This window comes from Petromyzon marinus, unplaced genomic scaffold (genome assembly GCF_048934315.1).
Source record: "Petromyzon marinus isolate PM22_M1 ecotype Great Lakes invasive population unplaced genomic scaffold, UKy_Petmar_22M1.pri1.0 PM_G_Scaffold_14, whole genome shotgun sequence".
NCBI classification, from domain to species: domain Eukaryota; kingdom Metazoa; phylum Chordata; class Hyperoartia; order Petromyzontiformes; family Petromyzontidae; genus Petromyzon; species Petromyzon marinus.
The window spans coordinates 4,247,476-4,270,610 of record NW_027422695.1 but is presented as its reverse complement, the minus strand read 5'-3'; the positions used below and the strand labels follow the sequence as shown (position 1 = coordinate 4,270,610).

General features: G+C 44.5%; 1 protein-coding gene across 1 annotated transcript in view; it reads left to right on the top strand.

Moving 5' to 3' along the window:
- LOC142910266 (uncharacterized) overlaps positions 1-19,375 on the top strand; it is a 31,035-nt gene extending 11,660 nt beyond the window's left edge. Inside the window, exons 2-3 of the mRNA XM_076059967.1 lie at positions 17,329-18,651; positions 19,363-19,375. Of these exons, the coding sequence (XP_075916082.1) occupies positions 17,329-18,651; positions 19,363-19,375 (1,336 nt within the window). The remainder of the gene's footprint in view (positions 1-17,328; positions 18,652-19,362) is intronic.
- Positions 19,376-23,135: the final 3,760 nt, after the last annotated feature.

Sequence of the window (23,135 nt, the reverse complement as noted above, 5' to 3'; positions counted from 1 at the left end):
CCTTGTGTTGTTGTGGGCAGGTCGCTTCTGATAACAAGAGCGGTATAGCAGCTCAAGCGGGCTTGGCCTGGTAACAAAAGAAAATAAAAACTGCGTGCATATTTACAATAAAACAAAGTTACAAAGTGGCGAGCCGGGTGAAGACAAATTAAACTTAAGCGAGATAATTAAAGTGAAGCAATCAGGCGAGGGCAGGAGGCAAGGGCCTGCGTGGCTAGGCCCCGCGTTGTAAAGTTCCAACCTGGACATCGATTCCCATGCTCGCTGCTACTCAACTGACATCCCTGAGAGAGAGAGAAGCTCTACCTTGGTAAACAACAACCACGACCACCATGAGAATTTCTCACCTCGGATTTCAGTGCAAGCGCGGATCAGCAGCCTCCTGTTACCTCACGACGTAACGCGTGTAAGCAGGTAACATGACGTCAATTCCGGGGTAAGAGACACGCCCCTCCCATGAGCGGCTCTGTAACTGAATAAATTATATTTTGATTTAAAGCTTTCGTGACTGCAGTAATTCATATTCTTAGTTTTTTCGGTAAAGTCACGTTGAAGAGAAACAACAAAATAATAAAATGTATATAAAACAATAAAAAAATTCTCACGACGTTTCGACCATAACTCAAACAGTCGTCTTCACCTGAAACGGTCGTCTTCACCTTAAGACGACCGTTTGAGTTATGGTCGAAACGTCGTGAGAATTTTTTATTGTTTTATGTATATTTTATTATTTTGTTGTTTCCCTTCAACGTGACTTTACCGAAAAAACTAAGCTTGTGAATAAATTATGTCAATGAGGCCGGCTCATTGGTCGAGGGATGGGGGCGTGGGCGCTGAACCCGTCGCAATAAACTCGCGACGGCTTTAACGGACACATTATGAGCTACCAGTCACTGGGCGTAGCTTTGCCCAAATAAGGATTGCCACTGGAACGATATCGGCAGCGACCCGAGCGGAGGTGACGTCACGCTCAAGAGAGCGGTGGACGGGGGAGGGATGAATACCTTGGTGACATGACGTCACTAACGAGGTACACCTTACCCTGGCGTTTCACGCCAATGAGGTAATGCAGAGTGGTGACGTCACAGAGTTGAAGTTTAAGTTTATTTAGATTCATTTTCCATTGCTCCCTCCCTTGGGTGTGTGAGCTCAGCTACAACGTGGACATTATTGTGTATACACTGTGTGTGTGTACACTGTGTGTGTGTACACTGTGTATAAACTGTGTGTGTACACTGTGTGTATGTACACTATGTGTATACACTGTGTGTGTCACTGTGTGTCACTGTCACTGTGTGTGTCACTGTGTGTGTCACTGCCTGGCACAAGCTTCGTGGTGACGTCACCGCCACTTAGTGGCGAATGGTGATTGTTGTTGTGTCACTGTGTCACTGTGCGTGTGTGTACACTGTGTGTGTGTGTACAGTGTGTGTGTACACTGTGTGTACACTGTATCACTGTGTCACTGTGTGTGTACAGTGTGTGCACTGTATGTACACTGTGTGTACACTGTGTTTGTGTACACTGTGTATACACTGTGTGTGTACACTGTGTGTGTACACTATGTGTATACAGTGTGTACACTGTGTACACTGTGTACACTGTGTGTGTACACTGTGTATACACTGTGTGTGTGTGTACACTGTGTGTGTACACTGTGTGTGTACAGTGTGTGTGTACATTGTGTGTGTACACTGTGTGTGTACACTGTGTATACACTGTTTGTGTACACTGTGTGTGTACACTGTGTGTGTACACTGTGTGTGTACACTGTGTATACACTGTTTGTGTACACTGTGTGTGTGTACACTGTGTGTGTACACTGTCTGTGTACACTGTGTGTACACTGTTTGTGTACACTGTGTGTATACTGTGTGTGTACACTGTGTGTACACTGTGTGTACACTGTGTGTGTGTGTACACTGTGTATACTGTGTGTACACTGTGTGTGTGTACACTGTGTGTACACTGTGTGTACACTGTGTGTGTGTACACTTTGTGTGTGTACACTGTGTGTGTCCGCATTGAACCGAACCCCCGGCAAGGCCATCTACTTAATGACGAGAGAAAATTCACACGAAATGTCCTTTTCAATGAAGTCTTCCAGATGTAAATTGATACAAGCTTTTAATGAAGAAATAAAATCATCTAATTCAAAACACAACACAATTCAAAGATGTTCCATTTTAAAACTTCAAAACGGAGCATGGGGTGCTTGTGTGAATTCGTCCTTCGTGTGCCAATGTTGTGACTTTCCTGGCCTGAAGGCCGTCAATGTATTGGACCATTATTGGTGCACAGCGTCTCAACAACAGCAGTGGGGTTTGTTTCAACCGATGGTTACGAACATCCAGACGTGAATCAGCAAGGAGCATTTCTAGTCCCAGTTAGACAAAATCTACGTTAACACGTAAGACAAAACTACAATTCGTGTTGTAGAGAATGTAACATCACTTATTCAATGTTTGACCCTCAGATAAAATGTTAAATGCACAATCAGACAAGTATTCATTATAAATCATTGACGGGCATATTACCAACATTGAATTACTGCAGCGAAATTGACTGCATCACGTTACATCGTATTAACAAGAAGTTATTTTAAAAATACGCACCGTCTACTTAACAGTGTATGTACAACGTACTATTGTTGCGTCATTCAAAACGAGTAGGCCATTGCATGCTGGCGTCTGGGTCAAAATGTAGCAAATTTAAAACATTACGCTACAAATAATAGATCACGGCGTTTCGATAGCAACACAAGCAATCGTCATCAGGTGGGACAAGCACAGCAGCAATAAGTAGAAACTGCTGGAGTAGGCGCCTACTACTTCAGCAGTTTCTCTTGCTGTGGTTGTCCCACCTGATGACGATTGCTTGTGTTGTGATCTAAACGCCGTGATCTGTTATGTTTCTACCCACGTGGTGACTTTACCGAAATAACTCAAGAGTGTGGATTCCTGCAGGCACGAAAGCTTCGAATCAAGATTGCCTACACACTACACAACTGAGATGACGCATCAATCATCGCCCCCTACTGACAGGCTCTTATCCACATGCAGGCCGGTGCAGGGCCACCACCTTGTGCCACACAGGGGCAGCTGCTACTTGGGGATGCTCTTCGAGTGTTTCAGACGAGGTACGACACAAAACTCCGAGTTGCCGAGGCGATAAAGCAAGCACCGTGTAAATGCAATTATTATAACATAGTGAATGCTTGGGGGCTCATTGTCTCTCGCTCCTGGTTAAAGATCTACCCAACAGACAGGTCCACAAAGACTGGCCGCTCTTACTCTGCAGGATGAACCTAGCAACTGAGTGTCCAACTTCACGTTCTTGTCATTAAACGCCTGTGACAAAGGTGCATCTATTGGAGCGACATCATCTCAAGCTTACACATCTACCGAGTCTCCACTTGACTTTGTATTGTCTCGGAGGAAGTCCACCCACACCTCCACTTCCACAAACTGCTGGGAGTTGCCTCGCTCTGCCTCACAGTCAGAATTCACCTCCTGCTTTACGTTGCCTCCATCGATGTGAAGGTCCCATTTTGGAGTTGAATCTTCATCTTCACATTTTACCTTCACTTCTTCGCTCTTCCCCATCACTTCTTCCCTCTTCACCATCACTTCTTCACATTTCACCATCACCTCTTCACATTTCACCTCGATACCTTTAAAAGTGTCCAAGCTGGGATTTTCTTCCGGTTCGTGTTTCATGAGGGGTGGGATAATTGCGGCACTTTGACTTTCACAAGCTGATTTCAGACTGCACTCCTTGTGGATCTTCTGATGCTTCTGTGTTCTCTGGTGTGTTTTAAGAGCAGATGACTGTGAAAATGCCTTCCCATACACACTGCACTTGAAGGGTTTCTCTCCCGTGTGTGTACTCTGGTGTGTTTTAAGAGCAGATAACTGTGAAAATGTCTTCCCACACACACTGCACCTGAAGGGTTTCTCTCCCGTGTGTGTTCTCTGGTGTGTTTTAAGAGCAAATGACTGTACAAATGCCTTCCCACATACAGTGCACTTGAAGGGTTTCTCTCCCGTGTGTGTTCTCTGGTGTGTTTTAAGAGCAGATGAATCTGAAAATGTCTTCCCACACACAGTGCACTTGAAGGGTTTCTCTCCCATGTGTGTTCTCTGGTGTTTTTTAAGAGCAGATGACTGTGCAAATGCCTTCCCACACACACTGCACTTGAAGGGTTTCTCTCCCGTGTGTTTTCTCTGGTGTGTATTAAGAGCAGATGAATCTGAAAATGCCTTTCCACACACACTGCACTTGAAGGGTTTCTCTCCTGTGTGTGTTCTCTGGTGTGTTTTAAGAGCAAATGAATCTGAAAATGTCTTCCCACACACACTGCACTTGAAGGGTTTCTCTCCCGTGCGTGTTCTCTGGTGTCTTTGAAGATGCGATGAATCTGAAAATGCCTTTCCACACACACTGCACTTGAAGGGTTTCTCTCCTGTGTGTGTTCTCTGGTGTTTTTTAAGAGTAGATAAATGTGAAAATGTCTTCCCACACACACTGCACCTGAAGGGTTTCTCTCCCGTGTGTGTTCTCTGGTGTGTTTTAAGAGTAGATGAATCTGAAAATGTCTTCCCACACACAGTGCAATTGAAGGGTTTCTCTCCTGTGTGTGTTCTCTGGTGTGTTACAAGATTACATGACTGTGCAAACGCCATCCCGCACATCGTGCACCTGAAGGGTTTCTCTCCCGTGTGTGTTCTCTGGTGTTTTACAAGATCAGATGACTGTGCAAATGCCTTCACGCACACACTGCACTTGAAGGGTTTCTCTCCTGTGTGTGTTCTCTGGTGTTTTTTAAGAGTAGATAAATCTGAAAATGTCTTCCCACACACACTGCACTTGAAGGGTTTCTCTCCTGTGTGTGTTCTCTGGTGTGTTTTAAGAGTAGATAAATGTGAAAATGCCTTCCCACACACACTGCACTTGAAGGGTTTCTCTCCCATGTGTGTTCTCTGGTGTGTTACAAGATTACTTGACTGTGCAAACGCCATCCCGCACATCGTGCACCTGAAGGGTTTCTCTCCCGTGTGTGTTCTCTGGTGTTTTACAAGATCAGATGACTGTGCAAATGCCTTCACGCACACACTGCACTTGAAGGGTTTCTCTCCTGTGTGTGTTCTCTGGTGTTTTTTAAGAGTAGATAAATCTGAAAATGTCTTCCCACACACACTGCACTTGAAGGGTTTCTCTCCCGTGTGTGTTCTCTGGTGTATTACAAGATTACATGACTGTGTAAACGCCTTCCCGCACACAGTGCACCTGAAGGGTTTCTCTCCCGTGTGTGTTCTCTGGTGGTTCTGAAAAACTGATGGCCATGCAAACGCCTTCCCACACACAGTACATTTGAAGGGTCTCTCTCCTTTGTGACTTCTCTGGTGCCGTGTCAGATTTCCAGTCCGGTCCGTGCTGTATGCACGCTGGTCGCATTGTTGACTTGTCGTACCGAGCTGCGCTGAGTGCCTTTGCTCCATCAGACCAATTCTGCAGAGGAAGCGTCAGCTGCAGACAGAAAAAAAAGAAAATCCACACCATCTACACGTCAGGCACAGAGGAATGCACACGTGACTTACACGTCTATACTTATTAATATATTCATGATGTAGTGAAAAAGTTTCCCAAATTCATCAGATTTGATGAACGTGCAAACGCCTTCCCGCACAGAGTGCACCTGAAGGGTTTCTCTCCACGGGCTGTTAGGGCACACAATGATAGGGCAAATGTCATTAATATGCCTGGAAGCCTTCATATCTTCAAGATGAATGATAATCCAAAACTCTAAGCACACAATTTCGGCTGTCTGACTACAAAAGGAATATTTATGAGAGCTAAATTCAGCTGACATAGCAATACTATTTGTGTTATGCAGAAATTAATGTTCAATCGCAACTTAGAGGTGTGAATCCAGGCTCAGATGTCCTTGAATGCTGGGATGAAGAGTTCCGAATTCAGCTGCATGTGTGTGCTGTGTTCACCTCCTGTTTCCATTCTTACAAAGCGTTCCAGAGGAAAACAAAAATAAACTATTGTTTTGATATAACCTCCGTGTGCAATAGAGTTAATAGACTTTACTGCAAACACAAACTTGACACTGTCACACACTGCCATGGGTAAACAGGTGGTGGTGTGACCAGAACCATGCCTGGCCACCTTCATCTGCTCAGCATTAATTCTTCCTCACTCCACCAAGTAATGAATCGAGGATCAATCAACATAGCCGAGGCTATCCGTGTCTCTGTCTCTCTCTCCCCGTGGTGAAGGTGTTCCCCTCCACACATTCAGAGTCAACAGCGGCACGCGCTTAGCGTCTTTGACCGATAGATACATTGACGCACGTATTGTTGGTTCTTTCAGTAAAGTCACGTAGATAGAAAATAAAAATAACAGATTAAATTCAATAAGATAAAGACCACTTGTGTTGCGATCGAAACGTCGTGGGTTTATTACTTTATTTTTTTTATTTTTCTTATTTTATTTTTTATCTACGTGACTTTACCGAAAGAACCAAGAATATTAATTCCTGCAGTCACCAAAGTTTTAAGTCAAAACATTCACACACGTTGACAAAGCCTCACCTTGTGTTGTTGTGGGCAGGTCGCTTCTGATAACAAGAGCGGTATAGCAGCTCAAGCGGGCTTGGCCTGCTAACAAAAATAAAAACTGCGTGAATATTTACAATAAAACAAAGTTACAAAGTGGCGAGCCGGGTGAAGACAAATTAAACTTAAGCGAGATAATTAAAGTGAACGCAATCAGGCGAGGGCAGGAGGCAAGGCCCCGCGTGGCAAGGCCCCGCGCTGTAAAGTTCCAACCTGGACATCGATTCCCATGCTCGCTGCTACTCAACTGACATCCCTACGAGAGAGAGCGAGGCTCTACCTTGGTAAACAACAACCACCACCACAACCACCACCACCACAACGATGAGAATTTCTCACCTCGGATTTCAGTGCAAGCGCGCACACGGCAGCTTCCTGTTACCTAGCGACAGCAGGAAGTAGTAAGACGTCACTTCCCTCCCACGAGCGGCTCTCTAACTGAATAAATTATGTTAATGAGGCCTGCCCATACGTCGAGGGATGGGGGCGTGGGCGCTGAACCTGTCGCAATAAACTCGCGACGGCTTTAACGGATACATTATGTTAATGAGCCACCAGTCACTGGGCGTAGCTTTGCCCATATAAGGATTGCCACTGGAACGATATCGGCAGTGACCCAAGCGGAGGTGACGTCACGTTCAAGAGCGCGGTGGACGGGGGAAGGGTGAATACCTTGGTGACAGAGATGTCACTGGCGAGGTACACCTCCCACTGGCGTTTCACGCCGATGCTGAGTGGTGACGTCACAGAGTTGGAGTTTAAGTTTATTTAGATTAATTTTCCATTGCTCCCTCCCTTGCGTATGTGAGCTCAGCAACAATGTGGACATACACTGTGTATACACTGTGTGCGTGTGTACACTGTGTGTGTACACTGTGTCACTGTGTGTCGCTGTGTCACTGAGTACCTGGTGCGGTGTGTAAATATCGCCACTAGGGAGACAAAGGCGGTCGGGCGTGGTGCTGGCCACCCACCCCCTCGTGTACCGTTCCGGCCTTCATAGGTGCTCGCTAACAGCACTTGCCCCTACAGTCTGTTAAGGCTACACGGGGGATCTTTGTCTTTGTGTGTCACTGTGCCTGGCACAAGCGTCGTGGTGACGTCACCGTCACTTAGTGGCGAATGGCGGTTGTTGTTGTGTCACTGTGTCACTGTGTGTGTGTCACTGTGTGTGTGTATATACACTGTGTGTGTACAATGTGTGTGTACACTGTGTGTGTACTCTGTGTGTGTGTGCACTGTGTGTGTGCACTGTGTGTGTACCCTGTGTGTGTGTACACTGTGCGTGTGTACACTGTGTGTCACTGTGTGTGTGTACATTGTGTATACACTGTGTGTACAGTGTGTCTACACTCTGTGTGCACACAGAGGGTACACTGTGTGTGCACTGTGTGTACATTGTGTACACTGTGTGTGCACACTGTGTGTACACTGTGTGTACACTGTGTGTGTACACTGTGTGTGTGTACACTGTGTGTGTCCGAACCCCCGGCAAGGCCATCTACTTAATGACGAGAGAAAATTCACACGAAATGTCCTTTTCAATGAAGTCTTCCAGATGTAAATTGATACAAGCTTTTAATGAGGAAATAAAATCATCTCATTCAAAACACAACACAATTCAAAGATGTTTCCTTTTAAAACTTCAAAACGGAGCATGGGGTACTTGCGTGAATGCGTCCGTGTGCAAATGTTGTGACTTTCCTGGCCTGAAGGCCGTCACTGTGTTGGACCATTATTGGTGCACAGCGTCTCAACAACAGCAGTGGGGTTTGCTTCAACCGATGGTTACGAACATCCAGACGTGAATCAGCAAGGAGCATTTCTAGTCCCAGTTAGACAAAATCTACGTCAACACGTAAGACAAAACTACAATTCGTGTTGTAGAGAATGTACCTCCTATACGTGTAACTTTCAAGTGGTATGCCTTGTAACTGATGAATGATCTAAGCGTGCTCCCTATGTCAAAGACAATGAGTTGCTCCAGATGCTTCGTGAAACACAAAAGTACCCTTTCACCTGTATCACAAAAACAACGGGTCTCACCTGAGTTCTCTGTACAGGTTACTTTCAAACACACACTTTGTCCTAACATCACTTAATCAATGTTTGACCCTTACAGATCAAATGTTACAAGTATGCACAAAACCAGACAAGTATACATTCTAAATTATTGACAGGCATATTAACAAAATTGGATTACTGCAGTGAAATATACTGCATCACGTTACATCGTATTAACAAGAAGCTTTTAAAAAAAGTTGCAGTCTGCTTCACAGTGTATGTAAAACTATTGTGTCATTCAAAACGAGTAGGCTATTGCATGCTGGCGTCTGAGTGAAAATGTAGCAAATTCTAAACATTACCTACAAACTACACAACTGAGATGACGCATCAATCATCGCCCCCTACTGACAGGCTCTTGTCCACATGCAGGCCGGTGCAGGGCCACCACCTTGTGCCACACAGGGGCAGCTGCTACTTGGGGATGCTCTTCGAGTGTTTCAGACGAGGTACGACACAAAACTCCGAGTTGCTGAGGCGATTAAGCAAGCACCATGTAAAAGCAATCATGATAACATAGTGAATGCTTGGGAGCTTATTGTCTCTTGCTCCTGGTTAGAGATCTACCCAACCCACGGGCCCACAAAGTGTTCAACTTCACATTCTTGTCATTAAAGGCCTGTGACAAAGGTGCATCTATTGGAGCGACATCGTCTCTGGCTTACACATCTACCGGGTCTCCACTTGACTTTGTATTGTCTAGGAGCAAGTCCACCCACACCTCTACTTACACAAACTGCTGGGAGTTGCCTCACTCTGCCTCAGTCAGAATTCTCCTCCTGCTTCACGATGTGAAGGTCCCATTTTGGAGTTGAATCTTCATCTTCACATTTTACCTTCACTTCTTCGCTCATCACCTCTTCACATTTCACCATCACCTCTTCATATTCCACCTTTATACCTTTAAAAGTGTCCAAGCTGAGATTTTCGTCCGGTTCTTGTTTCATGAGGGATGGGCTCATTGCGGCACTTTGACTTTCACAAGCTGATTTCAGACTCCGACTCCGCTCCTTGTGATGCTTTTGTGTTCTCTGGTGTCTTCGAAGATTTGATGAATCTGCAAACGGCTTCCCGCACAGAGTACACTTGAAGGGTTTCTCTCCTGTGTGAGTTCTCTGGTGTTTTATAAGACCAGATGACCATGATAATACCTTCACACAAACACTGCACTTGAAGGGTTTCTCTCCCGTGTGTGTTCTCTGGTGTTACAAGATTACATGACTGTGTAAACGCCACCCCGCACATCGTGCACCTGAAGGGTTTCTCTCCCGTGTGTGTTCTCTGGTGTGTTTTAAGAGCGGATGGCCATGAAAATGCCGTCCCACACACACTGCACCTGAAGGGTTTCTCTCCCGTGTGTGTTCTCTGGTGTTTTTTAAGAGTCGATGAATCTGAAAATGCCTTGTCACACACACTGCACTTTAAGGGTTTCTCACCTGTGTGTGTTCTCTGGTGGGTCTCAAGAACTGATGGCCATGAAAATGCCTTGTCACACACACTGCACTTGAAGGGTTTCTCTCCTGTGCGAGTTCTCTGGTGCTGTGTCAAATTTCCCGTCCGATCTGTGCTGTATGCACGCTGGTCGCATTGTTGACTTGTCGTACCGAGCTGCTGTGCTGAGGGCCTTTGCTCCATCAGACCAAAAAGGGTAGTTTGCCATCTTTTTCGACCTCCATGGTAAATCTGATGGCTGGGTGTAGGGAATTGATGTGGTCGCGGAATTGGTCTAGAGCAGGCTGGCCATGTGGCCAGATGACAAAGGTGTCATCAACGTACCTCTTCCATAAGGTCGGGCGTAGAGTGGCAGTCTGGATGGCGTCAGTTTCAAATTTTTCCATGAATACGTTGGCTACAACCGGAGATAGGGGGGAGCCCATTGGGGTGCCCTCAGTTTGTTTGTAGAAAGTTCCATTCCAGGTGAAGTATGTGTTGGTTAAGCAATGTCTCACCAGGGGGGGTACATCAGTATGCAGTCCTTGATGAACCAGGTCTTCAATGATAGCGATGGTGTCAGGTACCGGGACTTTGGTGAACAAGGACACCACATCAAAACTGACAAGCAGGTCGTCTGGGGACAGGGAAATGCCTTTGATTGTCGATACCAGGTGAGTAGAATTTAGTACCGCAGAGGTGGTTTTTCCAGTGAAAGGTCGCAGTATATCAGCAAGAAAACGTGCCAGTTTGTAGGTGGGGGAGTTGATAGTAGAGACGATGGGACGAAGGGGTGTATCTTCTTTGTGTATCTTTGGAAGGCCATATAATCTTGGTGGTCTGGCAGCAGAGGGTTTCAACGAGAACTGTTTGATCTCATCAATTAATGCTGTTGAATCAGAAATGATTTTGTTCGTTTTGGTGACCAGGCTGTTGGTGGGATCTCTTTTTATTTTTGTATAGCTGCCATCGTTGAGTAGTTCTTGAATTTTGTTGTTATATTCTGTTTTGTCCATGATGACAGTGGCATTGCCCTTGTCGGCTGAGAGGACGACAATATCATCCCTCTTTTTTAATTGAGATAATTCAAAACGTTCGTCTTTGCTGATGTTGCTGGGTGGCAACTTAGCGTTTTTGAGGGTTGCAGCGATTTCAGATCTTGCTACGTCTGCAGAGATGTGACTCAAGCCCTTGAGTGCAACGTCGACATGGGCAATGATATCATTAACCGGTAAGTGTCTCGGTGTGACAGCAAAGTTTAGACCTTTAGTAAAACGGATTTCAGACCATCAGAAATGGAACTGTTACTGCGATTAATTACGACTTTGTTGACGTCTATCTTTTCAGTGTGTGGATCCGATTTTTTGCTGGAGAGGTGATTGAATTTGGAAATCAAATTGTCCCTACATTTGGTCGACATAGTGGCAGCCGAAGAGGTAGTCATATTGTCTACATGTTCCCAATCCGATGTAGACATTGTTGCTGTCAATTTTAAGCGTGATTTGTAGAGTGTCTTGTCTAACTGATCGAGTTCGGTGCGTGTAAGTCTGATTTTTTCCCGAGATAAGAGCGAAGCTAGTTCTAGCTAGAATTCGTTTTGCATTGAGAGAAGTTGCAACAGCAGAGGTTAGTGTAAATGCGGTTGGTATTACCTTAGAGTCGCGGCATCTCTTCAGAAAGGTGAGAGACTCGATTAGTTGAGCCTTCTTATCCCAGAGTCTGTTGAATGATCTTAAGGATGTGTGGAATCCCTCCCCGTAGAGGCGGTTAAATTTCGATTTAAAGCTTTCGTGACTGCAATGATTCATCTTCTTTGGTTCTTTCGGTAAAGTCACGTAGAATGAGAATAAAATAATAAATTGATAAAATAAAATAACATAACACAATAATATTCTCACGACGTTTCGGCCACAACACAAGCGGCCTTCATCAGGTGAAGGGACGAGACTGTCTGGTAGGACAGCGCTGGAGTGAAAGAGCCACGTTGAGATCACGACCTTTAAGCTGTGTGAGAGGAAACAAAGCGCCTTGACAAAGGAATTAGCATATAATTTAGCATTGAAATGGCTGAGTGATTAGCTTGTGACTGGTCACAGAAATAGCTATGTTAAAAGTTAAAGCATACACATCCGCAGAGGCACCCCTTGATAAAGGAATTAGCATAGAATTTAGCATTGAAATAGCTGAGTGATTATCTTGTAACTGGTCACAGAAATAGCTACGTTAAAGTCAGAGCATACACATTCACCGAGGCACTTAGTACAAATCAAACAGGAGAATTTAGCATTGAAATAACTAGGCGAATTTAGCATTGAAATAACTGAGTGATTAGCTAGTGACTGGTCACAGAAATGACTATGTTGAAGTCAAGGCCTACACATCTGAGCTATTCACAGTACTATATAGTGAACCAATAAAAAACTAAAATATAAATTACCTTAATGTTATCAATAAACTCTATATTCTCCAATCAGCTAAGCTACCAACAATAAGTCGTTATATATCACAATGCTATATGGCGAAAAAATGGGTGGATTCTTACCCTCAACTTTAGCACCACGGATAGCTACGGGCCCCGTTCAGACGGACGAGTTCATCCATGGTCGGAACAGAGGAGGGGGAGAGAGACAGCTGCGAGGCGCTATTATACTCCATGTTGTAAACCATACCAATAACCGTGGTGTGAGAGGTATTAAGAGTCAATGCTGGCGAAAGAGCTGCGGTCTGAAGGTCATCGTAAAAATACAATTAATTAAGAACAGAAATGGGTTAAAACATCTTTCCAGTGGTTACTAAGCCAGAATCCATATTCTCGGTTGAAATTGTCTCTGTGCTTGTATATGTGAATGGCCTCATGAACGAATCTGTCATGGTAGCCGGTTGGTTTGCAAAGAACCTCCGTCTTGGAGAAGTCAATGTCATGTGAGCCCACTGAATTATAACAGTGATCTGCCACGGCAGAGCAGTTCGTCCTACCGTGTTTCAAGTCTGCTTTATGTTCGCGGATGCGGTCCGAGATATGTCGTTTGGTTTCTCCAATGTAGCTACTACCACAGAGGCACTTTAGTTTGTAAACGCCCGGGTACTGTATGTCTGGAACAGCATCTTTTACAGATGGAATTAAATCACGGATTTTATGTACTGTGTTGAATCGGACCTGGATCTTGTGTTTATTCAGGATTTTGGAGATCTTTTTAGTGACCCCTGCAATGTAGGGTAAGGTGATGGTTTTGAGTGGCTCCACAAGAGGATCCTTCTTCATGACTGGAGTGATGGCTTTGCGGATTGTGTAGTAGGAGTAACCATTAGCCCTGAGAGCCTGGTGTACGTGCTTGAGTTCACTGGTAATGTGTTCCTGGTCGGAAATGCATTGGGCTCTATGGTATAGAGTCTTGATGAGGGAGTTCTTCTGGGATGGATGGTGGTGGGAATCCGGTTTCAAGTAAGCATCTGTATGGGTAGCTTTCCTGTAGACAGAGTGGCTCATTGAACCATCATGTCTCCTTTTAATTAAGACATCCAAAAAGGGTAGTTTGCCATCTTTTTCGACCTCCATGGTAAATCTGATGGCTGGGTGTATGGAACTGATGTGGTCGCGGAATTGGTCTAGAGCAGGCTGGCCATGTGGCCAGATGACAAAGGTGTCATCAACGTACCTCTTCCATAAGGTCGGGCATAGAGTGGCAGTCTGGATGGCGTCAGTTTCAAATTTTTCCATGAATACGTTGGCTACAACCGGAGATAGGGTGAGCCCATTGGGGTGCCCTCAGTTTGTTTGTAGAAAGTTCCATTCCAGGTGAAGTATGTGTTGGTTAAGCAATGTCTCACCAGGGGGGGTACATCAGTATGCAGTCCTTGATGAACCAGGTCTTCAATGATAGCGATGGTGTCAGGTACCGGGACTTTGATGAACAAGGACACCACATCAAAACTGACAAGCAGGTCGTCTGGGGACAGGGAAATGCCTTTGATTGTCGATACCAGGTGAGTAGAATTTAGTACCGCAGAGGTGGTTTTTCCAGTGAAAGGTCGCAGTATATCAGCAAGAAAACGTGCCAGTTTGTAGGTGGGGGAGTTGATAGTAGAGACGATGGGACGAAGGGGTGTATCTTCTTTGTGTATCTTTGGAAGGCCATATAATCTTGGTGGTCTGGCAGCAGAGGGTTTCAACGAGAACTGTTTGATCTCATCAATTAATGCTGTTGAATCAGAAATGATTTTGTTCGTTTTGGTGACCAGGCTGTTGGTGGGATCTCTTTTTATTTTTGTATAGCTGCCATCGTTGAGTAGTTCTTGAATTTTGTTGTTATATTCTGTTTTGTCCATGATGACAGTGGCATTGCCCTTGTCGGCTGAGAGGACGACAATATCATCCCTCTTTTTTAATTGAGATAATTCAAAACGTTCGTCTTTGCTGATGTTGCTGGGTGGCAACTTAGCGTTTTTGAGGGTTGCAGCGATTTCAGATCTTGCTACGTCTGCAGAGATGTGACTCAAGCCCTTGAGTGCAACGTCGACATGGGCAATAATATCATTAACCGGTAAGTGTCTCGGTGTGACAGCAAAGTTTAGACCTTTAGCTAAAACGGATTTCAGACCATCAGAAATGGAACTGTTACTGCGATTAATTACGACTTTGTTGACGTCTATCTTTTCGGTGTGTGGATCCGATTTTTTGCTGGAGATGTGATTGAATTTGGAAATCAAATTGTCCCTACATTTGGTCGACATAGTGGCAGCCGAAGAGGTAGTCATATTGTCTACATGTTCCCAATCCGATGTAGACATTGTTGCTGTCAATTTTAAGCGTGATTTGTAGAGTGTCTTGTCTAACTGATCGAGTTCGGTGCGTGTAAGTCTGATTTTTTCCGAGAAAAGAGCGAAGCTAGTTCTAGCTAGAATTTGTTTTGCATTGAGAGAAGTTGCAACAGCAGAGGTTAGTGTAAATGCGGTTGGTATTACCTTAGAGTCGCGGCATCTTTTCAGAAAGGTGAGAGACTCGATTAGTTGAGCCTTCTTATCCCGGAGTCTGTTGAATGATCTTAAGGATGTGTGGAATCCCTCCCCGTAGAGGCGGTTAAATTTCGATTTAAAGCTTTCGTGACTGCAATGATTCATCTTCTTTGGTTCTTTTGGTAAAGTCACGTAGAATGAGAATAAAATTATAAATTGATAAAATAAAATAACATAACAATAATATTCTCACGACGTTTCGGCCACAACACAAGCGGCCTTCATCAGGTGAAGGGACGAGACTGTCTGGTAGGACAGCGCTGGAGTGAAAGAGCCACGTTCAGATCACAACCTTTAAGCTGTGTGAGAGGAAACAAAGCGCCTTGACAAAGGAATCAGCATATATATTCTTAGTTTTTTCGGTGAAGTCTCTTCAACGTGACTTTACCGAAAAAACTAAGAATATGAATTACTGCAGTCACGAAAGCTTTAAATCAAAATTAAATTAGCATATAATTTAGCATTGAAATGGCTGAGTGATTAGCTTGTGACGTCACAGAAATAGCTATGTTAAAAGTTAAAGCATACACATCCGCAGAGGCACCCCTTGACAAAGGAATTAGCATAGAATTTAGCATTGAAATAGCTGAGTGATTAGCTTGTAACTGGTCACAGAAATAGCTACGTTGAAGTCAGAGCATACACATTCACCGAGGCACTTAGTACAAATATAACAGGAGAATTTAACATTGAAATAACTAGGCAAATTTAGCATTGAAATAACTGAGTGATTAGCTAGTGACTGGTCACAGAAACGACTATGTGGAAGTCAAGGCCTACACATCTGAGCTATTCACAGTACTATATAGTGAACCAATAAAAAACTAAAATATAAATTACCTTAATGTTATCAATAAACTCTATATTCTCCAATCGGCTAAGCTACCAACAATAAGTCGTTATATATCACAATGCTATATGGCGAAAAAATGGGTGGATTCTTACCCTCAACTTTAGCACCACGGATAGCTACGGGCCCCGTTCAGACGGACGAGTTCATCCATGGTCGGAACAGAGGAGGGGGAGAGAGACAGCTGCGAGGCGCTATTATACCCCATGTTGTAAACCATACGAAAGCTTTAAATCGAAATTTCTTTCGGTAAAGTCACGTAGATAGAAAATTAAATAAAAATAACAATAAAAATAATTTAAAACAATTGTAAATAAAGCAAAAAACCTCACGTCGTTTTGATCGCAACACAAGTGGTCTTTATTTAATTCAATTGTATTATCTGTTATTGTTATTTTCTATCTTCGTAACTTTACCAAATGAAACAAGAATACGTGTGTCAATGTCTATCGGTCAAAGACACTAAACGGAGAGACGCGCAAACTCCAAATATACAGCAGGCGTCAGGGTCGGGATCGAACCCACGACTTCCTGTACACCAGGTGAGGTAGTTAGCATCTCACCACGGAGAGAGACACGCAAACTCCAGTTAGCCTCGGCTATGTTCGTTGATCCTCAATTAATTACTTGGTGGAGTGAGAAAGCAATCATGCCGAGCAGATGAAGGTGGCCAGGCGTGATTCTAGACACGCCACGGCCTGTTTATCCAGTGACAGTGTACAGTTTGTGTTTGCAGTAACGTCTATTAACTCTGTTGAACACGGAGGTTATAGCATAATAGTTTACTTTTGTTTTCCTCTGGAACTCTTTATAAGAATGGAAACAGGAAGTTAACACAGCACGCACATGCAGCTGAAATCGGAACTGTTCATCCCAGCATTTAAGGACATGTGAGCCTGCATTCATTGATTTAGTATTGTTTTCAACACCCTTTGCTATGTCAGCTGAATTTAGCTCTCATAAATATTCCTTTTGCAGCCAGACAGCTGCAATTGTGTGCTCGGAGTTTTTGGTGAACATTCATTTTGAAGATGCGAGGGCTTCCAGGCATGTTTATGACCATTTGCCCTCTAATTGTGTGCCATAACAGCCCTGTGATGAATTTGGGAAACGTTTTTACTACATCCTGAATATATGAATAAGTATAGACGTGTAAGTCACATGTGACTATATATTCATTCCTCTGTGCCTCGATACTGACGTGTAGATGGTGTGGATATAATTTTTTTCTGTCTGCAGCTGACGCTTCCTCTGACGCTTCCTCCGCAGAATTGGTCTCATGGAGCAAATGCGCTCAGCGCAGCTCGGTAGGACAAGGCTCCAATGCGACCGGTGTGCATACAGCACAGATCGTACTGGATATTTCACACAGCACGAGAGAACTCACACAGGAGAGAAACCCTTCAAGTGCAGTGTGTGTGGGAAGGCATTTGCACGTTCATTTGCTCTTGTAGAAGACCAGAGAACACACACGGGAGAGAAACCCTTCAAGTGCAGTGTGTGTGGGAAGACGTTTGCACATTCATCTACTCTTGTAATACACCAGAGAACACACACGGGAGAGAAACCCTTCAGGTCCAGTGTGTGTGTGAAGGCGTTTGCACGTTCATCTCTTCTTGTAGAACACCAGAGAACTCACACAGGAGAGAAACCCTTCAAGTGCAGTGTGTGTGGGAAGGGGTTTGCACAGTCATCTACTCTTGTAGCACACCAGAGAACACACACGGGAGAGAAACCCTTCAAGTGCAGTGTGTGTGGAAAGGTGTTTGCATATTCATCTGCTCTTGTGATACACCAGAAAACACACACGGGAGAGAAACCCTTCAAATGCAGTGTGTGCATGAAGGCGTTTGCACGTTCATCTCTTCTTGTAGAACACCAGAGAACTCACACAGGAGAGAAACCCTTCAAGTGCAGTGTGTGTGGGAAGGGGTTTGCACAGTCATCTACTCTTGTAGCACACCAGAGAACACACACGGGAGAGAAACCCTTCAAGTGCAGTGTGTGTGGAAAGGTGTTTGCATATTCATCTGCTCTTGTAATACACCAGAGAACACACACGGGAGAGAAACCCTTCAAGTGCAGTGTGTGCGTGAAGGCGTTTGCACGTTCATCTCTTCTTGTAGAACACCAGAGAACACACACGGGAGAGAAACCCTTCAAGTGCAGTGTTTGTGGAAAGGTGTTTGCATATTCATCTGCTCTTGTAATACACCAGAGAACACACACGGGAGAGAAACCCTTCAAGTGCAGTGTGTGCATGAAGGCGTTTGCACGTTCATCTCTTCTTGTAGAACACCAGAGAACTCACACAGGAGAGAAACCCTTCAAGTGCAGTGTGTGTGGGAAGGGGTTTGCACAGTCATCTACTCTTGTAGCACACAAGAGAACACACACGGGAGAGAAACCCTTCAAGTGCAGTGTGTGTGGAAAGGTGTTTGCACATTCATCTGCTCTTGTAATACACCAGAGAACACACACGGGAGAGAAACCCTTCAAGTGCAGTGTGTGCGTGAAGGCGTTTGCACGTTCATCTCTTCTTGTAGAACACCAGAGAACTCACACAGGAGAGAAACCCTTCAAGTGCAGTGTGTGTGGGAAGGCGTTTGCAGATTCATCACATCTTCAAGTACACCAGAGAACACACACGGGAGAGAAACCCTTCAGGTGCACTCCGTGCGGGATAGCGTTTGCACAGCAACAACATCTTCAAGTACACCAGAAAACACAAAAGCATCAGAAGATCCACAAGGAGTGGAGTCTGAAATCAGCTTGTGAAAGTCAAAGTGCCACAATAAGCCCATCCCTCATGAAGCACGAACCGGAAGAAAATAACAGCTTGGACACTTTTAAAGGTATCGAGGTGAAATATGAAGAGGTGATGGTGAAGAGGGAAGAAGTGAATTTGAAATGTGAAGAAGTGATGGTGAAGAGCGAAGAAGTGAAGGTGAAATGTGAAGATGAAGATTCAACTCCAAAATGGGACCTTCACATCGATGGAGGCAACGTGAAGCAGGAGGAGAATTCTGACTGCGAGGCAGAGTGAGGCAACTTCCAGCAGTTTGTGGAAGTGGAGGTGTGGTTGGACTTCCTAGTCAATCCAAAGTCAAGTGGAGAGCCGGTAGATGTGTAAGCCAGAGACGATGTCGCTCCAATAGATGCACCTTTGTCACAGGCCTTTAATGACAATAATGTGAAGTTGAACACTCAGTCCCTAGGTTAAACCTGCAGAGTAAGAGCGGCCAGTCTTTGTGGACCTGTGGGTTGGGTTGATCTCTAACCAGGAGCGAGAGCCATTAAGCTCCCAAGCATTCACTGTTTTATCAATTGCATTTATATGGTGCTTGCTTAATCGCCCCCACGTGACTTTACCGAAAGAACCAAGGAGTAATGATCCCTGCAGTAACAAACTTCAAATCAAGATTGCCTCAGCAACTCGGAATTTTGTATCCCGTTTCAAACACTCGAAGAGCATCCCCAAGTAGCAGCTGCCCCTGTGTGGCACAAGGTGGTGGCCCTGCACCGGCCTGCATGTGGACAAGAGTCTGTCAGTAGGGGGCGATGGTTGATGTGGCATCTTAGCTGTGTAGTTTGTTGGTCATTTTTCGATTTGAAGCTTTCGTGACTGCAGGGATTCATCTTCTTGGTTCTTTCGGTAAAGTCACGTAGAAGGGAAATAATAAGATAATGAAAATAAAACATAAAATAAAATTCTCACAACGTTTCGGCTGCTTGCGAACGTCGTGAGAATTTTATTTGATTATTTTATTATCTTATTATTTCCCTTCTACGTGACTTTGTAGGTAATGTTTAGAATGTTATCAATTTTGACCGAGACGCCAGCGTGCAAATGGCAATAGTACGTTGTACATACACTGTTAAGCAGACGGCGCATATTTTTTTTAAAACAGCTTCTTGTTAATGCGATGTAACCTGATGCAGTCTATTTCACTGCAGTAATTCAATTTTGTTAATATGCCCGTCAATGATTTAGAATTAATACTTGCGTGATTGTGCGTGTGCATGTAACATTTTGTCTGAGGGTCAAACATTGAATAAGTGATGTTAGGACAAAGTGTGTGTGTGTGTGTTTGGAAGTAACCTGTACAGAGAACTCAGGTGAGACCCGTTGTTCTTGTGATGCAGGTCAAAGGGTACTTTTGTGTTTCACGAAGCGTCTGCCTCTGGAGCAACACATTGTCTTTGAAATAGGTAGCACGCTCGGATCATTCATCAGTTACAAGGCATACCACTTAAAAGTTACACGTATAGGAGGAGGTACATTCTCTACAACACGAATTGTAGTTTTGTCTTACGTGTTGACGTAGATTTTGTCTAACTAGGGCTAGAAATGCCCTTTGCTGATTCATGTCTGGATGTTCGTTATCTATCGGTTGAAGCAAACCCCACTGCTGTTGTTGAGACGCTGTGCACCAATAAGGGTCCAAGCATTTTAGGGCCTTCGGCCAGGAAAGTCACAACATTTGCACACGAAGGACGCATTCACGCAAGCGCCCCGTGCTCCATTTTGAAGTTTTAAAATGAAACATCTTTGAATCGTGTTGTGTTTTGAATTAGATGATTGTTATTTCTTCATTAAAAACTTATTTCATATTACATCCGGAAGACTTCGTTGAGAAGGACATTTCGTGTGAATTTTCTCTCGTCGTTAAGTAGACGATGGCCTTGCCGGGGGTTCGGTTCGATGCGGACTTTCACCTGTTTGGGATTGCGGGATCGAGATAAGGCGACACGGAGCTGCTGGCCGTCTGCAGATCGATTCCAACGTAATCGAACTTCTGTCCCTGCGCCTCCGTCGTTGGTACAGGGGGTGCGTGTCTCCATTGTGGAGTTTCTGGATAGTGTCTGGAATTGCCACAATTTTGACCGTGACACCAACATGCAATGTGCGTTGTGAGTGACACAGTGGTTTGTTTGACATTCGCTGTTAAGCAGACTGCGCATATTTTGGTGAATGTTACTGGGGTAGCCAGATATGCCTGTCGGATTTAAACCTTGAACCTCGGCAACAAATATAGAATGCGCTACCATATTCCTGGTTCTTTCGGTAAAGTCAGGTAGATAGAAAAATAAAAGATACAAATAATAAATTAACATTTTAATAATAAAAATAGTAACAAATAAAAAATAAATTGAAAATAAATTGATGAAAAGATGCCATGTGTCGACTGAGATGACTGGCCAATGCACCACCTGTGCCCCCCACTACACACACAGTGTACACACACAGCGTACACACAGTGTACACAGACACATTGTACACACACAGTGTACACACACACAGTGTACACACACAGTGTACACACACATTGTGTACACACACAGTGTACACACACAGTGTACACACACACAGTATATACACACATTGTGTACACACACAGTGTACACACACACAGTGTACACACACAGTGTACACACACACACAGTGTACACACACAGTGTACACACACACACAGTGTACACACACACAGTATACACACAGTATACACACAGTGTACACACACACTGTACACACACACATTGTGTACACACACACACATTGTGTACACGCAGTGTACACACACATTGTGTACAGACAGTGTACAGTGTATACACACACATAGAGTGTACACACACACACACACTGTACACACACATTGTGTACACACACAGTGTACACACAGTGTACACACCCACAGTATATACACACAGTGTACACACAGTGTACACACACAGAGTGTATACACACACAGTGTATACACACAGTGTACACACACACACAGTATACACACACACAGTGTACACACACAGTGTATACACAATAATGTCCACGTTGTTGTTGTTGCTGAGCTCACGCACCCAAGGGAGGGAGCAATGGAAAATTAATCTAAATCAACTTCAACTCCAACCCCGCTCTGTGACGTCACCACTCAGTATTACTTCATCGGCGTGAAACTCCAGGGTGAGGTGTACCTCGCTAGGGACGTCATGTCACCAAGGTATTCACCCCTCACCCGTCCACCGGGCTCTTGAGCGTGACGTCACCTCCGCTTGGGTCACTGCCGATATAGTTCCAGTGGCAATCCTTATTTGGGCAAAGCTACGCCCAGTAACTGGTGGCTCATTAACATAATGTGTTCGTTAAAGCCGTCGCGAGTTTATTGCGACGGGTTCAGCGCCCACGCCCCCATACCTCGACATATGGCCCAGACTCATTAACATAATTTATTCAGTTACAGAGCCGCTCGTGGGAGGGAAGCGACGTCATACTACTTCCTGCTGTCGCCAGGCAACAGGAAGCTGCCGTGTGCGCGCTTGCACTGAAATCCGAGGTGAGAAATTCTCATCGTTGTGGTGGTGGTGGTTGTGGTGGTGGTTGTTGTTTACCAAGGTAGAGCCTCGCTCTCTCTCGTAGGGATGTCAGTTGAGTAGCAGCGAGCATGGGAATCGATGTCCAGGTTGGAACTTTACAGCGCGGGGCCTTGCCACGCGGGGCCTTGCCTCCTGCCCTCGCCTGATTGCGTTCACTTTAATTATCTCGCTTAAGTTTAATTTGTCTTCACCCGGCTCGCCACTTTGTAACTTTGCTTTATTGTAAATATTCACGCAGTTTTTATTTTCTTTTGTTAGCAGGCCAAGCCCGCTTGAGCTGCTATCCCACTCTTGTTATCAGAAGCGACCTGCCCACAACAACACAAGGTGAGGCTTTGTCAACGTGTGTGAATGTTTTGACTTAAAACTTTGGTGACTGCAGGAATTAATATTCGTGGTTCTTTCGGTAAAGTCAAGTAGATAGAAAATTGAATAAAATAACAATGAAATAAATAAATAACTTCAAATAAAGAAAAACAACTCACGTCGTTTTGATCGCAACACAAGTGGTCTTTATTTAATGTAATTGTATTATCTGTTATTGTTATTTTCTATCTACGTAACTTTACCGAAATCAACAAGAATACGTGTGTCAATGTCAATCGGTCAAAGACGCTCAGCGGAGAGACGCGCAAACTCCAAATATACAGCAGGTGTCAGGGTCGGGATCGAACCCACGACTTCCTGTACACCAGGTGAGGCAGTTAACATCTCACCACGGAGAGAGACACGCAAACTCCAGTTAGCCTCGGCTGTGTTCGTTGATCCTCAATTACTTG